The sequence below is a fragment of the Mchenga conophoros genome, linkage group LG4 (genome assembly GCF_057382185.1).
Source record: "Mchenga conophoros isolate Kocher_MC1m ecotype Shallow Benthic linkage group LG4, M_conophoros_male_GT1.1, whole genome shotgun sequence".
Lineage (NCBI taxonomy): Eukaryota > Metazoa > Chordata > Actinopteri > Cichliformes > Cichlidae > Mchenga > Mchenga conophoros.
The window spans coordinates 39,087,282-39,103,633 of record NC_140529.1 but is presented as its reverse complement, the minus strand read 5'-3'; the positions used below and the strand labels follow the sequence as shown (position 1 = coordinate 39,103,633).

At 49.1% G+C, this 16,352-nt stretch overlaps 1 protein-coding gene across 1 annotated transcript; it reads right to left on the bottom strand.

The window, feature by feature from the left end:
* Positions 1-2,656: 2,656 nt before the first annotated feature.
* nr1d1 (nuclear receptor subfamily 1, group d, member 1) lies at positions 2,657-14,817 on the bottom strand. Its single transcript, XM_085272353.1, has 8 exons — positions 14,397-14,817; positions 9,521-9,790; positions 9,348-9,436; positions 8,099-8,243; positions 7,370-8,010; positions 7,109-7,294; positions 4,529-4,739; positions 2,657-3,872 (listed from the first exon to the last, which is right to left on the bottom strand). Exons 1-8 carry the CDS (start codon positions 14,434-14,436, stop codon positions 3,652-3,654), a joined length of 1,803 nt encoding a protein of 600 aa, XP_085128479.1. The 5' UTR covers positions 14,437-14,817; the 3' UTR covers positions 2,657-3,651.
* Positions 14,818-16,352: the final 1,535 nt, after the last annotated feature.

Below are 16,352 nucleotides of genomic sequence, written 5' to 3'. Positions count from 1 at the left end.
CAGAAAAAAATGTTCATTCAATTCTTCAGCTGAAGCTTTTATTTTGTAAAGCTGCCACCGGGAGTCGCTGTTTCCTTTCGTGTTGCTGTCTGCTGCTTCCCAGCATGCACTGCTACACCGATACTGTACAACGTGACGTAAGACACACACGCATGTCCGCGTGATTAGATAACATGTCGGGGACATGTCACGCCGTCAGAAACCAGACAGAGCGGCTCCTGAAGGAAAACCGAGCACAGCCCGCGGGAAGACTTCCTGCTGCTGACACACCGGGTCACGTGTTCTCATAGAAACACGGAAACAGCCACGGAGCTCACGTGTGTCTGCAGAACATGCAGGTTTAACGTTTCTCACTGGGGCTTGGTTCAAATGCACGGAAGTGTAAAATCAGCCAAAACTTAAACGGAGTTTGGTGTAACAAATAATTCTAAATTACAGCCTGTAAAACTGATGCTCTTGGGCACATAGTTAGATTTTCACTGATCTTTGGTCACAGCAAGGTGTGGAAAGGTCCACCCGGAGTCTGGTGAGAGGACAGTGGAGTAAAAGCAGCTGCTGGTTAGTGTATGCACAGGAGTCCGGCTGAAGAATGAGATTACTGCAGATCACTGTGGAGTTTCCCCTCCACGCACATCTCACCCACTCTTAATACAGCGGAACGTGGACGTGTGTGACTGCTGCTGAGTCACCAGTAGGAAACTGACATCAGGAAAATATCTGAGTGGACTAAGTGAAGGATTCTGTTCGTGTTTAAAATGAGCACAAATGTGAATGGAGTTTGGTTTGAGGGTTAGCGTACGAAAGCCAGGCTGCTTCGTGTTTTTGCTCCAAGCATTTACTGATTGTCAGCATCTCCTCAGATGAGCAGACGGTTTGAGACGGCTGCCAGACGTAATAAAAGCAGCTATTATTAGCTGTAAATACACGTATATGCGTGGAGTCTGGTGCGTCAGTGAAGGAGCTTTAACCCTGATAAACACGTAACTGTAAAAGTGAACGTGTGAAAACGGAACATTTTTGACTGGAGTCTGGTGGAGACTGCTTCCACGCGAAAACATCATCACCATGCAGGTGTGGTTATGAAGCATGCGCCTGCAGCTCAGTGTCACACATACAAACAAGTGTGCAACATCTCAGTTTGTGTTATTGTTTATTGCCTGACGACCTCCTCCTCCTGCTGTGGACCTCCTCCTCCTGCTGCTGCTGTAAATCAGTGATCAGAGTGATCCGTTGTCACGGTGACGCACCACACGGCTGTAAACGTGTTATATAAGTACGCACAGCACTAAAAGGAAGTGATGTGCGAGTCCATCTGAAACTGGGACACAGTGCTCGTCTCCGCCCGCTGGCTGCTCATTGGGCAGTGGGGATGCTGAGATCGAGATGCAGCTGGCCAATCAGAATCCAGAAAGTGGAAGTTTGATTATGAGGCTGCAGTTCGACCTACTTTCTCCTCAGAGTGACTCACTTTCTCCTTCTTCTCCTGCTGTCCCACTGACTGCTGAAAGCTCAGAGCCAACAGGACACTAACCTCCAAAAACCCACCAATCACGATCAGCTTCACCTCATGCTGCTCAGACACACGTGGATGTCTGTTTGTCACAGTCTGCGGCTCTAAAATCAGTGAAAAAGTCAAAGGAGTCTGGTGAAGGAGAAAGCTGGCGCTGCTGTATTTACAGCCTATAGTTCATATGAAATATGATGTTTTTCATTTGTTTTAATTAATAAGTCATCAACGTGTCTCGTTTTTATATGAAACATTAAACATTTAACCTGAAATTACACATGGAATATTTTTTCTTTTCTTCTCATACTTTACAGTTCACAGAGAGATAAATATGTGTGATGGTGAAGAGACGATGTTAGATGTATTTCAGTGACTGTAGTGCAAGGCACAAAAACGCCACCAGAGGGCAGACTGTGCCGCTGAGCTCAGACCCACTGGAATATAACCCTAAACACCTTTATATTCCACTAATAAAGGTGAGCTAGGTGACACAGACGAAGCTTCGTGTCTAAATAAACTAGAATAAACCCAACATGGAAGCACTGAGAGCTGCAGTTCCTGTGGTGCCCAGCAGAGGCAGCAGTGAGTCAGTCCCATAGACTTCCGTGTCAAAATAAACTCATTATTAGGGGCGTGGTCTCTTTGACTGACGGACGGATGGGGATTTGGCGCTACTTAAATAAAACTGATTGTTCAGTTTTCAGATTTTTTTTAAAAGTTTTTACTGTAGTAAAATGAGTTTTTGTGACTGTTAGTCCCAACATCATGAGCTGCTTTACAGCCTCCTCAATTTTGATTTGGGGCGTGAAGAGAGCACATACAGCTGCTGCGGTACAATAACAGAGAGCTCGAATCAGGCTCTTCTACAGCTACATCACCCGCTCTACAGCTGCTGCAACTACAACCAGCAGCAGCTTGAGTCTGTGACATCAAACCCTGCCACTACAGCATCTCCACCAGCCGCTGTAACTGACTCCACCTTCTCCTCCGCTGCTGGTGGGTAAAATGAGCTTTGCTGAGAGAAAACTGAAGGTCGTTTTACTTCAGCTCCGACTCGTCCAATCATCAGTCCATCGCAGTAACGTCTTTATGATCAGTGTGAATATTATAGATTCAGGACGACTCATGTGTGCATATATTTATATATCATTTTTATATAACGTCTTTACAACATAAACCACAGATTAAAACACATCAGAGATCTTCTTTCATCAGGTGGACTTCCTCGCTCGTACATACTTTAATAGTCACGATATCTGCACAGGCATATATTCATATTAACCAAAAATAGTTGTGTACAACAGATCTCAGGGAAACAGTTCAAGTATAGCTGGATCTTTGTGTTCATGGCTATGTACAGTTTCTTTACAGAACATCAGCTGCATAAGGTTTGTCTGAGGCGTCGCCAGGTCACGCCCCGCCTCCTCCATCTCTGTAGTAGGTGGAGTCATCATTCCGGGCGCTCCACAGTTTGGAAGTTCAGGATGAATCAGTTCGTACTGGAAGAGTTTCTGTTTCCTGCAGAGTGGAAGTGGAGGCCGCCGCAGTCAGAGATCGCCGGCCGCTGAAAATCGAAGGAGCTGATCCCAAAGTCCTTAAAATCATTAAAAGCAGCTGGATGCGTCCAGATGTTTGAAAGAGCTACTTTTAGTGTGCATCTGTCTCCAGCTGGGAAAACTTTCAAATTAAAAGCGTCTGAACTCATCATGAACGTTAACGAAGCTAAAATCAGACAGAATGATGACATCAACAGGAAGTGGAAGTGAAGCTGAACGAACAGGTTTGTCCTGTGTGAGCTCGTCAGTTAGCGTACTGTCGTCGTCCACGTCCTTCACGCTTCTTACTTTTGTCTTTCAGACTTCCTGCTGGCGACGCTCCAGTAAAGTCAAAGAACTGGGCTGGCTAGGCTAAGCTAACGGATTGGGCTTACACAGGTTAAAATAGTGTGGTTTAAAAATGGCAGCCTGCTCCTTTAAAACATCAACCAGCTGTTTTAAAGCAGACTTTTATTTTGGCGGGGAGACGCATGTCTTGCAAAGTTCTGCTGATGACATCATCATCCTGCCAGTCCGATGCGGTCTGGATGACGCTGCGATGTTAAGGGCTGGAGAGCGTGGCGATGCGGTGACATCGCAGTGATGTCATCAAACGTCGATGCGGAAGGACAGCAGCTTCTCAGAGTGCATGTTGTTGAGCGTCCGCAGATCTGGCAACTTCAGCAGCAGTTTGGTGAAGCGTGGCGAGTCCACGTCGAGGTGCTCGCTCTCTGGGGCGACGGGCGACTTGTTGACCAACGAGCGAAGAGCGCGGATCAGATTCTCCTGCAGCTGCTCCACCGACGCCACGTCTTCGATGCCGGAGCGGTCTGAAACCACACGGAGAGGGCAGGTCAGCGAGCAACGGGCAACCACTACATCGGCAGCAACTGCAACAACTGTTACGTCTACAACTACTGCAACTGAACCAAACCCGGTGACTACTCCACCCACTACATCTACAGCAACAGCTGCAACTAAACAGTTTAAAAACAAACTCGACATGTGCAACTTCGACACACAACAACCAAAAATTATTAACTATGCAACTAAACACAAGACATCAACTACGGCAACAACATCTACATACGCCGCTGCTACCTAAATCACTGCAACCACGACGCTTCACTTACAGCAACAGCTTGAACAAACGGTACCTTTTGCAACTACACCAAAACTTGGCACAACCTGCAACTCAACAAGTTGGTGCAACTACAGCAGCAACATGGAGAAACGTTTCTCCTCTGAAAACATCCAGATGAAAGAATCAACTTTTAGCGATTTCCTTACCTGGATGATTGAACGTGCATCGAAAACAACAACAACAGCTAAACCACACAAACTCGGGCTACACCTGCACTCGCCGTAGTTATGTGCTACAAACAGGAAGTTGATTTTCTATACTTCCTTCTTAAACACTCAACACGTTGCTTAAATAACTGCGATACGTTTCAGCTAATCTACGGCGGCGGCGATCTTTGCTCACCTGCTGACACGAGCACCACGGCGGTGAAGAGTCCGAGCTCCTCGCTGTCCAGCTCCAGCGCCGCCAGCTTGTGGCTGAAGTCAAACATGGCTCCCAGCAGGTCCCTCATGCCCATCGCCCGCAGCTCCTGCAGGTTGTAGGTGGCGCCGGAGACGAACGTCACCGTCTGCTCCTTCATGTTAAACAGCGACGCAAAACGCACCATCAGCACCTGAGACAGGAAACAAGGACGGGCAATCAGTGAAAGCGCGATGATGTCACCGACACATTTAGGTTTCATTCGATCTCAGCCTGACACGAGTTTGAGCAACCAACGAGGAGGCGTGTAACTACAGCAACATTACATCTGCAACTCCTGCTAATAGATCAACATCCTCTGCCTAGAAAACTCGCCACATCCAAACTCCTGCAACTAAACACAGCAACTTCAGCCAAACACCGCCCATTACAACTGCAGCAACACGTTAACTCCTGCAGCTAAGCCAAATCCTGCAACAACAGCAACTCTAGCAACCACTACGTTGCAACGTATGCAACACTTGCAACTGAACAACAAGCAACTAGCCTAAGGAGCTGGGAAAGAAAGCTTTCGTGACGTGGGTGACTGCAAATCTACACAGAAAACAAGCAACTGCAACACAAACTACATCTGCAGCAACAAGTAAACATCATGCTGTAGCTCCAGGACTACATCTGCAACATTTTCTGTACCTACAGACAATGCAGCATGTTCTGGCTCCTTAAGATTCGCCCCTCATGTTATGTAGTGTTATATAAGTTCATGCAATCTTTATTTGTTTCTGGCACACTGTTCATTTTATTTTGACATCCTACCAGAAGTGCTATTTCTCATTACTTCCTGTCTAGCGGGAGAAGGACAGTTTGCTACCCCTATGGCACATTCATGTATTTCAACAAAGCCATGCGAAGCATCCAGTCAAATAAATCTGCCAGAAAGGAACAGCGCTGTGGTTTTTCTACATGGGAAGATGGTTGTCCATCTGTCTAGTTAAGTGCGAGGGCAGAATACAGCAAAGACTGCGTCTCACAATGAAACATAATGCTGCAACTAAACACGGCAACTCACTAACTTAACCAAATGCTGCAACAAGCAACTGCTGCGACCGCTACGTCTCCATGAACAAATGCAACTAAACAGCAACCTGAGCTTCAGATCTTTGACCTCGGGAACGTTAGTGGGAGTTTTTAAACTCGCACTCTTGTGGACTCGAGGGTGAACTCAATAGTTTTTTCAAAGGTCAGAGGTCATTTCCCTAAAATGTGCTCTGATTGGATGACAGTGCTGTAACTGGCTGAGTGAGAAGACATGGTAAATATCTAGAGGGTGGGTGCAGCGCCCCCAGTTTGCCTAGTGGTCAGGTCGGGTACAGCATCTAAGGAATTTCAATCAACCAACTGACTATGTGCACGTTAGCATATGCTACTTCCGGTGCGGAAACTCCTGTGGGGAGCTTTGTTTCCGGTGTCCTATTCGCGCCTGGTTTATTGTCCAAAACAAGTTAAGCAAATGAATGAATCAAGCGGCGATTTACATTTCTATAGATGTCTCGGGCATTTACCCAATATATCTGTAAATGATGTTCATCGACTTGTCGATATTTTCCCTGCGCCTCAGAGCAAAAGAGAAAAGGGATTCAAATGTTATAGTTCTCAGCTGTCTCTCGTTTATCGCGGGTGTTATGTTCTAAAAATAACCAGCGAGAGGTGAAATCAAGGAGCCAATTTTATTTTTTGACGGTGCAAACGTTTGGTGGACATCGTGGACATACAGCACTGCACTTCAGAGTCACACTGCTAGCATCGATGCAGCGACTCTGTACTGTACAGGAGAGACGGAGGAGATCGTCTGCAGCGATCAGGACGCAGGACACAATGTGACGTAAAAAAAAAGCATGCAAACTTGCAATCTGCGAAACAGCGAGGTGAAAGGTGAACGTTATAGCGAGGGACCGCTGTAATTTTGAAGGTAAGTCACAACATACCCTTCGTACATACTAATGTATAGAAACCGTTACCAGCAATCATTCATTTTTGTGTGGCTTTTTTCACGGTTTGTTAACATGCTGTGTAGGTGTGTACTTGACTAGCTGATCTCGACATAACGGGGAAACATCTGGTTTGACTGTTCTTCACCTGTAGTTTGAATGCTGAACATTTGCCTGTTTAAATCATGAGACCAGTCACTATACAGAGATGTGCTTCTGAATGTGGACGATGTCTCTTCTGCTGCAGTGATGCAGTTCTGCTTGTGTTGAGTGATGTAAACAACTGATCGATCTAAACGCTTTAAACGTCAAAATTGATCATTAGATTTTTTATGACACAGCAGCGGTGAGTGTTCCCACCTCTGCTCTTTGTAACTTAACGCCATCTTTCCGTTTTCGAGTTTTGGACATGATGTTGGAGGATATCTTCGCAGTAGCGATTGACCGCAAAGTAAAGCTACTGGAAATGTACAACCCCACATCCGGTCTCAAACCAGGAAGTTAGCATTTTCTCGTGCACAGGGTCAATCAGCACAAACCTCGCCCACTAAACCGAGTGACATCGCAGGTTCACCTCAAAGGTGCCGGCCTTCAGCAGGGCCACCTGGTCGTTCTGGGACAGACCGCTGAATCCTGGGATATGTTTGGCGAACTCTACCACCTCCCTGACGGCGGGCGTGAAGGACAGCGAGAAGTCCTCCCATATCTGCTGCGGGGTCTTCGAGGGGTCGGCGTGAGGCTGCATGTTCATTGGACAAGCCTGCGGAGACAGGACAGCACCGTCAGCCAATCAGGTGACAGCTTGTAAACCCTCCCCCAGTGGATGAGCTCTTACCAGCACGATCCCCGTCTGCTTCTTCACTGGACAGCGCTGCTCCTGGGTCACATGACCAGCGGGACCGCTCTGCTGGCTTTGCCTCCCGTTGCTACGGTGAAGATATGTGCGGCTGTTTTCCGGTAGGTAGCACTCTGTGGCCAGGTTGTTATTGTGGTGGTAGATGGTGTTGAGGCCGTTGGCATGGTAACCGTTTGGGCAGCGGTTGGGCTGCCAGAGCTCCGCCTCCCCATTGTGGTGGACGTGGTTATTGGCCAGCTTGTCGTGAGCGTATAGGAACGTCTCGCGGTGAGCGCGAGCAATGGCGCTAATGGTGGAGTCCATCCCGGGGCTGGGGGGTGGGGAGCAGGAGGGGGAGGAGCTCTGATGGGAGGGAAGAGGCGGTGGGGAGGAAGAGGAAGCCGAAGCAGGCGGGGAGGGTGAGGAGGGGGCTGGAGGCAGGGCTGAGGGCTGAGGCCGGGGGGCGATGGTCACCCCCGGGCACGGCGAGGAGGAAGAGGATGAGGAAGAGGAGGACGACGACAGGCTGGCGAGCTGGAAGTCGCTCTGCAGCTGGTTGTTCACCATGTTATTCATGGCGCTCTGCATCTCGGCCAACATCCTCTGCTTCTCGCGCTTCGGGATCCGCCCGAAGCGCACCGCTGTGGACAGAAGAGGAAGAGGAGGAGTTAGGTCGGATTCAGAGTGTGCGGGCTTGCAGGTGGGCGTGCAGGTGAGGCGGGCGCTCACCGTCGCGGCTCATGCCCACAGACAGACACTTCTTGAAGCGGCACTGCTGGCAGCGGTTCCTGTTGATCCTCACGATGGTGCAGCTCTCGTTCTTCACGCACTTCTTGTACTGGATGTTCTGCTGGATGCTGCGGCGGAAGAAGCCCTGCAAGACCAGACACGCCCACACCGTCACCTTCAGCATCATCATCGTCATCACCACCAAGCCCCAAAACTGCCAAAATCCGCGGACTGTATATCCGGTCTTTAAGTCTGACGTCATTAGCCGCTTCAGGTTCCAAAGCCAAACGAACACTGCAGCATCACTGAGAGTTAAAAACTGTCTAAACTCTTTCATCTGTAATAAAATGATCAGCGTTGCTGCTTTACCAGGTGTAACAGTTAAGTTTAACATCCATGAAAACAGAATTTATTAAATTTAACGGAGTTAGAAGTTAGCAGGAAGCTAGCGGAAGTTAGCTCGCTAGCTTCCACGCAAAAATAGCATGTTCTGACTGAGAGATTTCTGAAACAAATTAAAACGTACAGCTCTGCTATCACTTCCAACATAAATGAAGACAGAAAACTAAACAGCAGTGGCGTTTGTAGGGTTACTGAAGTTGGGCTAGCTGCTATATAATGATGTGCTACGTGACCGCTAGCGACACAGCTATGTTAGCATAAACACAGTGAAGCTGGAGGATGAACGCTAACTTTCTTCCACTCGATAAAAGTTAACGTGAGTGTTCTCGGTGGTCAGGAACAAATGTAATCGCATGGCAGGATGCTGTAAAAGGACCAAACTTCAGCCAGGAGAACAACTGAGATAATCCATCCACAATACGAGGTTAGTCGTTAATATACTGCTGCCTGGGCTGGGCTGTAGCTACATCGTAAGGTTTTAAAAACTGAGCTTTAAAATGAACAGTGGTAATAAAAGCCGAGAGAGGCCGACAGGGATCACTGACTGTTTTTAGGGGCTTGTTCAGATTAAACAGAACAAGATACAAAAGATTAAAACATGTTAAAAACACAACAGCCTTAATAAATGCAGAGTAGTTTGGACTGAAGCTTCATCACATCATCACTTAAAGCCTGTGTGCATGTGATGTGTGTGAATAAAGAAATAACGCATTTGAAAATAAACAGGAAGTAAATAACTCTGAAATATTACAAAAACAAAAAATAAGAATAACAGTTTTAGATTTTAATTAATTAACACAAATACTATCATTGAGTCGGTAGTTCCATTGTGTGTGTGAGATCTCACCTTGCAGCCTTCGCAGGCGTGCACGCCGTAATGGAAACCCGAGGCGACATCGCCGCAGACCTTACAGAGCAGCACCATGCCGTTCAGCTCTGAAACACAGTCACATACAGGAAGTGACATCAGAGGTTCCGTTCAGCTCAACACACAAACATGCAAACGAACTGCGTACTTACTGGTCAGACTGGCCACAGACTTGCTGGGCGACGTCCTCAGAGAGCCGCCGTCGTCGCGGCCTCGAGGCGAGCCTGCCGCCGACGAGGAGGCCGAGGAGGACCCGTCGTCTCCGGCTGACCCTGAGCTGGAGCCGGAGCTGAGGAACGGCAGGGTGAGGGAGGAGGAGGAGGTGAAGAAGGACTGGGAGTTGGAGTTCTCACTGTACATGGAGACCGGACTGGTCCGAGTGGGAGAGCCTCCGGAGGAGCCCACGTAGGAGATCACGCCTCCTGCAGGAGAGCAAGGGGAGGTCAGAGGTTATTGACAGTGGTGAGGGGGAAGCGTTCCACCTCTACTCCTCGAACGCTCTGAGCGACTCGGTTTTACTGCTTGTACACATCACAGCCTCCTCCTACAAAATAAAAGCCTGTAAGTGCTTATTTCTGCTCTTTGTTCTGCTCGTTGTGCAGCGCAGCGTGACTTTGTACCGCCGCTCAGCAGAGGCGGGATTTAGACTCACACCTTCTCAGGTTTCATCAAAGCACCAGTGAAAGCTGCCGTGAATGTTGGTCTGCCGCCGAGCGGGCTCAAAATGAAGTGATCGGCTGCCACATGTGCACAGCGTCTGAGAGCGACTGTTTGCAGACCTGTTGCCTCCCATCAGCATCCTGTAAATCACGTGAAGCTCTGAGCAACGATTTCATCAGCAGCACATGCAGACTGTGACCGCTGAACACGATCGGTGCAGCGGCAGGTTTGATCTCTGTGGGAGGCTGCAGTCCTGTTTTTACCGCCGTGGCTTCGATGGCGTTGGACGTTATGTCAGGACCACGCTGCAGAGATGGGCCCTCTGTTTTGTAGTGTTCCCAAAATATTTGAATTTATCTGATTAAGTATCAGCTTCTGGTGTCCCTGTATGATACAATATCACTAACTACCTGACCCCACTGAGGTTGGGACAAACACCTTTCACCTCGTGACACGCAGCGACCTTCACAGAGCATTAGTGTTGACTAACGATGTGTTTGTTAGTCAACACACGGCGAGGAGTCAGAAGCACTAACAGGAGGAAACCCCTGATTCTTTGTTTGTTATGAGAGGATGATGTTTGTCTGCACATGTCAGAGCTGCACGTGACACACACACACACACACACACACACACACACACACACACACACACACGACCAGTGCGAGCTGTGATCACCTTCATGTTCTGCTGCTCAGACTCAGGCTGAATGTGTGCTTTGTGAGTCTGTGCTCACACACTCACACAGCAAGGCCCGCTGCCAGCTCACAAACTGGGTCACCAAGACAGGAACAAGGAGAGCAGCCGCCATCATCTTCACGCTACACGAGGAACCACAGCGAGCTCACAGACCAGCACAGACACTCAGACAGAGGACTCAGCGTGGAAATGCAGACACAAACGAGTGCTGATGAAGGTCACGTGACGTGTTTATAAAGCTGCACATGGCCTCTGAGCATCTGACCACAGAAATATCCGAGCTGTGCTCATGTCGGTGCTGAACCTGCTGCCTCCCTCCTCCTCCCCTCCTCCCCCTCACGCAGCCTCGGCGGGAGGCTCGTGTGTACTCCGTGGTCACGCCCCTGAGACACGTGCCTGCTCCACTCAGACGGCTCTGCAACGGGACTGGAGCGCCAGAGGCCCGCCCACACCCACGCCTACCCTCCCTCTGCACACACTCTCACGTTCCCGCCATTCATCTCTCTCTCACACACACTCACACACACACACACACACACACACACACAGATCTGCAGCGTTTTCTGCTGCAGTAAAATAAGATTCTTCAGCTTAAACGTGACCTCCTCCTCACTTCCTGTCATATATCTGCTGTTGCTATGGCGATGTTCATACTCAACAATCTAGAGTTTCTCGTAACGAGCTGAGTGTGAGCCAAGACTGCAGACTGCAGACCTCTATGACATCACAGAGAGTAAACTTGCTGATCCCAGAGGATGAATGAGAGCCTGCGGAGTCAGCCCAGAGTCAGATACAGAAGGATTATTATGAACTGTCAGTCATGCAAAGCTGCTCACAGTCCAAGAATAAGAAGAGAAAGCGAAGAGGAGGGGCTTGTTTTTGGACTGATTCTTCTACTCCCAGAGCACACACACACGCACACTGACACACACACACACACACTGACACACACACACACACACACACACAGTGACACACACAGTGACACACACAGTGACACACACAGTGACACACACACTGACACACACACACACACACACACACGCACACTGACACACACGCCGTTGGATGTGTCAGAGAACATTTTGGGGCTGGTGTCTTGCCCCAGCCTGGAGGAGCCAGGGATTGAACCACCAACCTTCTAATTGGCAGATGAGTTGCTTCGTCTCGTGAGCGACAGCCACTCAGAGATAATTAAAGCTGAAACCGCAGAAGAAGAATAACCTTCATCTGACTTCATCAGTCACATCCTCAGAGGAGCAGTAACCAGCGTGCCCTGCAGGAAGCTCCACAAAGTGCATTCTGGGTAATCTGCAAAGGCTCCTATCAGACTGTGGGATGAGAAAGCTTCATTTCACCTCCACCTGACAACAGCATCATGCTCCAGCTGGGAATCATTTTCTAATAAAGTTTCCCGTTAGCGCTGACGCTTGCGGTGGTGACGTGGCACGTCTCTGCTGCTCACGAGGTCTCAGGACAGATCACATGATCTTCAGGCCCTCGTGAAGGTTTTAAACGATCCGTGCTTGGAATAAGACGCTGTGCTTCCTTCAGGCACTGTGCTGACCTCCAGAGGAGAGGATCCAGCTGCTGACACATGTTCGCCCTCTTTGACTGAGCGTAAACGCGTTTCATCAGGGTCTCTGCTCACCGTGGGAATTTCAAAGTGGCTAACGGCTAACGACTCGAGGTCGAACGCTGACGTGTCCTGAGAGTCTCTCTGACAGTGCTGCAGTGATGTTTTACTAAACGTTCTCTAAGAACCCTCTTTATCACCTTTTAAGTACGTGTTTAAGCGTCACGCCGCCATGTTTTTTAAAGTTGGTCTGAGGTTTGTGGGCGTGCTGCAGGGAAACGTGTTAGCTGAACTCTGAGCTGACAGGAAGTTCACACGAGCCAAACGCTCTTTGAACGTCAGTGCGGCGAATGTCTGTTATCATTGAGCTCAGCACCAGCAGCTGAGGCTCATGGGTAGTGTAGTGTCAGTAAGTGTCCGCTGTGATGAGCTTTAAACCACAAACACGGTGATCTGTGAGAGCGAGCAGAGCGGCGCTCTATCCTGGAGATACAGCAGGAATCCTGGATCAGGAATATCGGACTTCGAGCAGACATGGAGACGCTTCCATAAATCACATACATCATTCACATCTGTTTTATTCCCTCACTCATTCACACCTCCCTCCTTGACCTCACTCCCCTCTGATTGGCTCCTTTTGTCCCAGAAATGTAAATAAATCAGCTGCACAGGTACATCGTCTCACCTGTCGTGTTCGTCACTGTGTTCAGGTTTTATGTCGAGTTTTATTTGTCGGTTTACACTTTATTACATCATGTGATAAATATATTATCGTTATTTACATCAGTAAGCCTGCAGTCTGAAAAAACTCCTGAGGGATTATTTTAACACAGATTCATGTTTTTGTGTTCTTGCGTCTCCCAGCAGCTCCACGTCACCGCGGTCAGCTGCAGGTGTCTGTGGCGAGGTGTGTGACGTGTCTCTGTGTACGGCTCAACATCCTTAGTGGCATTTGAATAAAACTCTGTGACTCCTGCCTGAAACAAGCTGAGTGCAGTCTGTGCTGCTGCAGATAAAAGCCACACACAGAAACCAGCGCTCAGCTGTGTTTGTGTTGTTCTTGTCTGCGCCAGCAGGGGGAGACAAAAACACCCAAACTGCAGCTTTAACAGGTGAGGACAGGTGAGAGCCGGACTGTAACTACTATCATCGATGAACCATCAGTGTGTGCTAAAGATCCTCATCCCGGTCATCGATCAGAATCAGCCATGATCAATAATCTGATCACATACAAATACAAACTATAAAAGTGCAGAAGAAGAGAGCAAAGGCTCCTGACGTCAGCGAAAATGAGCAAACGTCAAACCACGTGACTGTGCGCAAATCTTTAAATGTGATCGTGTTTGGAGCACACAGGGGGAGGAGCCGGGGGAGGAGCAGCGGAATTATACAATGAGCTCAGGCTCAGTGGCAGCCAATCACAGCCCGCGGAGCTCCGTGAAAACATAGCGCACATGGCTCGGTTTGCCGGTCCATGTGAACCGGCAACTGGCGCGAGCGAGCGAGCGAGCACGTACACACACATTACTGCGGGTCCACCTGACACCTGTCCACCCTCCGACATGACCGCTGTCACTCTGACCCACTTACCCGAACACACGGGCGCAGTCACGTACACGGTCCCCGTGACCACCGCCGGACATGTGCCAAGCGGGACCCGCTGTTCCCGAAACACGGCCACGGACACCTGCTCACGGGGACTGCAGTGAGGACAATGCGGGGTCCAGAACCTGGTCTGGACCTGAACCCGATGCTCCCGCCCCCCTCGCTGAGAGAACCTGTACCGCGGACACAAACACCGGAACAGAGGTTCGCGCGCCACACAGCCGCAGGTGCTCAAAGCTTCGACCTGTGGTCCGATACTAACGATACCAACAGTTTACTCATCGACCAGTAACCTGCTTGTCTCAGCCTTCACCCCGCGCTGCTGCCAAACTCCATGTGAAATTTGACAACTTTTAAAACTCGACCTCTGAAGCAGCAGCAGAGACCCCCACACTGTTAAAAGTCAAAATAAATGTACCGCACGCGCACAGCGTCGCTCTTATCAGCTCTAATGTAAGCGTGAGGTGCAGAGTAGAGGACGTATTTACCTGGGTTGTTGTTGTTGTTGTTGTTGTTGTTCGTGTCCATGGCAGCGGTGGTCACTGTGACATCCGAGAAAAAGTCACACACGCGACCCTCGTTTAAAAGTCCCAGAAAGCTACCGCTGCGCACGCATCCCAGGCTCGGAGACGTGGGAGAAGAAACCACCACAGAAGAAGAAGCGGGGTCTTATTCTGTGAATTCAAACTACTGCTCCTGCTGCACGCGGAACCAAGCGATCCGTCCTGCTGCACGCGCGCCTCTGTCTGCCTGCCTGTGTGTTTTGAAACAAGGCGCGCGCGCAGCAGGACGCTGATGATGATGATGAATGTGCGGGGGCCGCCGTGCCCGCACGCGGCAGAAAACGGGACCATGTGACCGCGGGGAGAGCCTCGTGCCCCAGTGACACACTTTCCCGCCCCTTCTCTGCGCTGCAGCCGCTCGTTTAAACCTCCGAGCACGTGGAGCCGGCTGCTCCTCGCACAGGGGCATTCTGGGATTCGTAGGCGGAGATTTTTTTTTTGTAGTTTTTAAAACATAATTTTAATGCTTTGACCAATCATTTAACGTTATTTATTACTACTTATATTTATGATGACTTATTCTACTTATGAGCCAAAAATGGACTCCACATCCTCCAGACTAACGATATCAGAGCTCAGGTCAAAGCCTGCAGCTCTCATGGGGGGCATCGGAGCTGACAGCTGGCACGTCTGGAAAGGCTCCATCACTGCTCAAAGGTATAAACAGGTGTTTATACACTGCTCTGACACCTGCTCCGTGCTGACGTGTGTCTCTGGGAGGCCTTCGTGTTTGAGCAGAACAACGCTAAATCGCTGACTGCATCTGTCCCAGCCGCACGGCCGCTGAACCGGCCCGCCTGCAGTCCAGACCTCTGACCAGCAGACAACATCTGGAGCATCATGTAAGCAACAACAGGACGAAGCAGAGCCAGGACTGCTGAACAGCTGGAATCCTCCATCAGACCATCGCAGACTGATGTTAGAGTGGAAACATGGAGCTGTCCAGGAGGTTTTGTGAACTGCAGCCTGGCGTTTCTTCTACAGATATTTACTCAGCAATAAGAAAATAGCGACACTCCACTCACACCCTCACTGTTGATGCGTTCATGGTGCAGATGTAAAGTCGCAAAGCATTGTTCAGCATCCAGTTAGCGCTGCAGAAGAGGAGCAAACAGCAGGGAAGTTCAACAGCAACCTTTTTAACAGCTCAACAAACATCAGCAAACACACAAAGTGCTTATGTGACGTTTGACACTAAACATGTGTGCTGTAGTTCAGAGGGAGAGAAACACAGGGTGTGACACTCAGAAATGGAGAAAGATGCAAAGAAGAGGAAAAGTAAGGGACATTTTATTTAACTTCATAAATGATGTGTTACTGAACTAAGATCAGAGCATACAGACTTTGTGTTCTTCAAACGCTGCATGAAAACAGCTGCTCAGCGGTCTGGTTGTTTAGTGCGGGCTAAGCTGTGGCTCACAGTGATGAGTCAGACTGGGGCCCAGCAGCTGTAACCTCTGGGTGACGTCTGCTGGCTCTTTACAGGTTTACAGTCACAGCTCCAGCATTTATGGTCAAGGACAAAGTACGTAGGTCCTCTCTTTACCACACTGAATATTACCCAGCATCCTTTGCTGTTACTGGAGTCAGTGCAGGGTGACATTTGAGACAGCAGGTGGTGCAGTTGTTTCATTTAGCAGGATTTAAGTGGGACTGTCACTACCCGATCCGTACCGGAAACCCGATCGGTACCCCGCATGCGCGAAAGGTTTCTACTTCCGGTCGTAGCGTTTTACGATAGTTATGGGTCAGAGTATCTGTTAAGATGTTAAGAATAACAAGTATATCTTAAAATGTTTGCAATAATGAAGCATTTCAGTACAATGTAGACAAAAATGAAAAATAAAAAGAAAGTTACGGATCAGGACTCTCCGATCCTTA

Bases quoted from the DNA above. Each gene is read 5' to 3' on its own strand.
- nr1d1 (XM_085272353.1), bottom strand. From the start codon at position 14,436: ATGGACACGAACAACAACAACAACAACAACAACAACCCAG. The intron at 8,244-9,347 runs GTGAGATCTCAC...CTGGTCTTGCAG, and splicing joins ACGCCTGCGAAGGCTGCAAG to GGCTTCTTCCGCCGCAGCAT. The intron at 4,740-7,108 runs GTGAACCTGCGA...TTCCTGTCTCAG, and splicing joins TGAAGGCCGGCACCTTTGAG to GTGCTGATGGTGCGTTTTGC.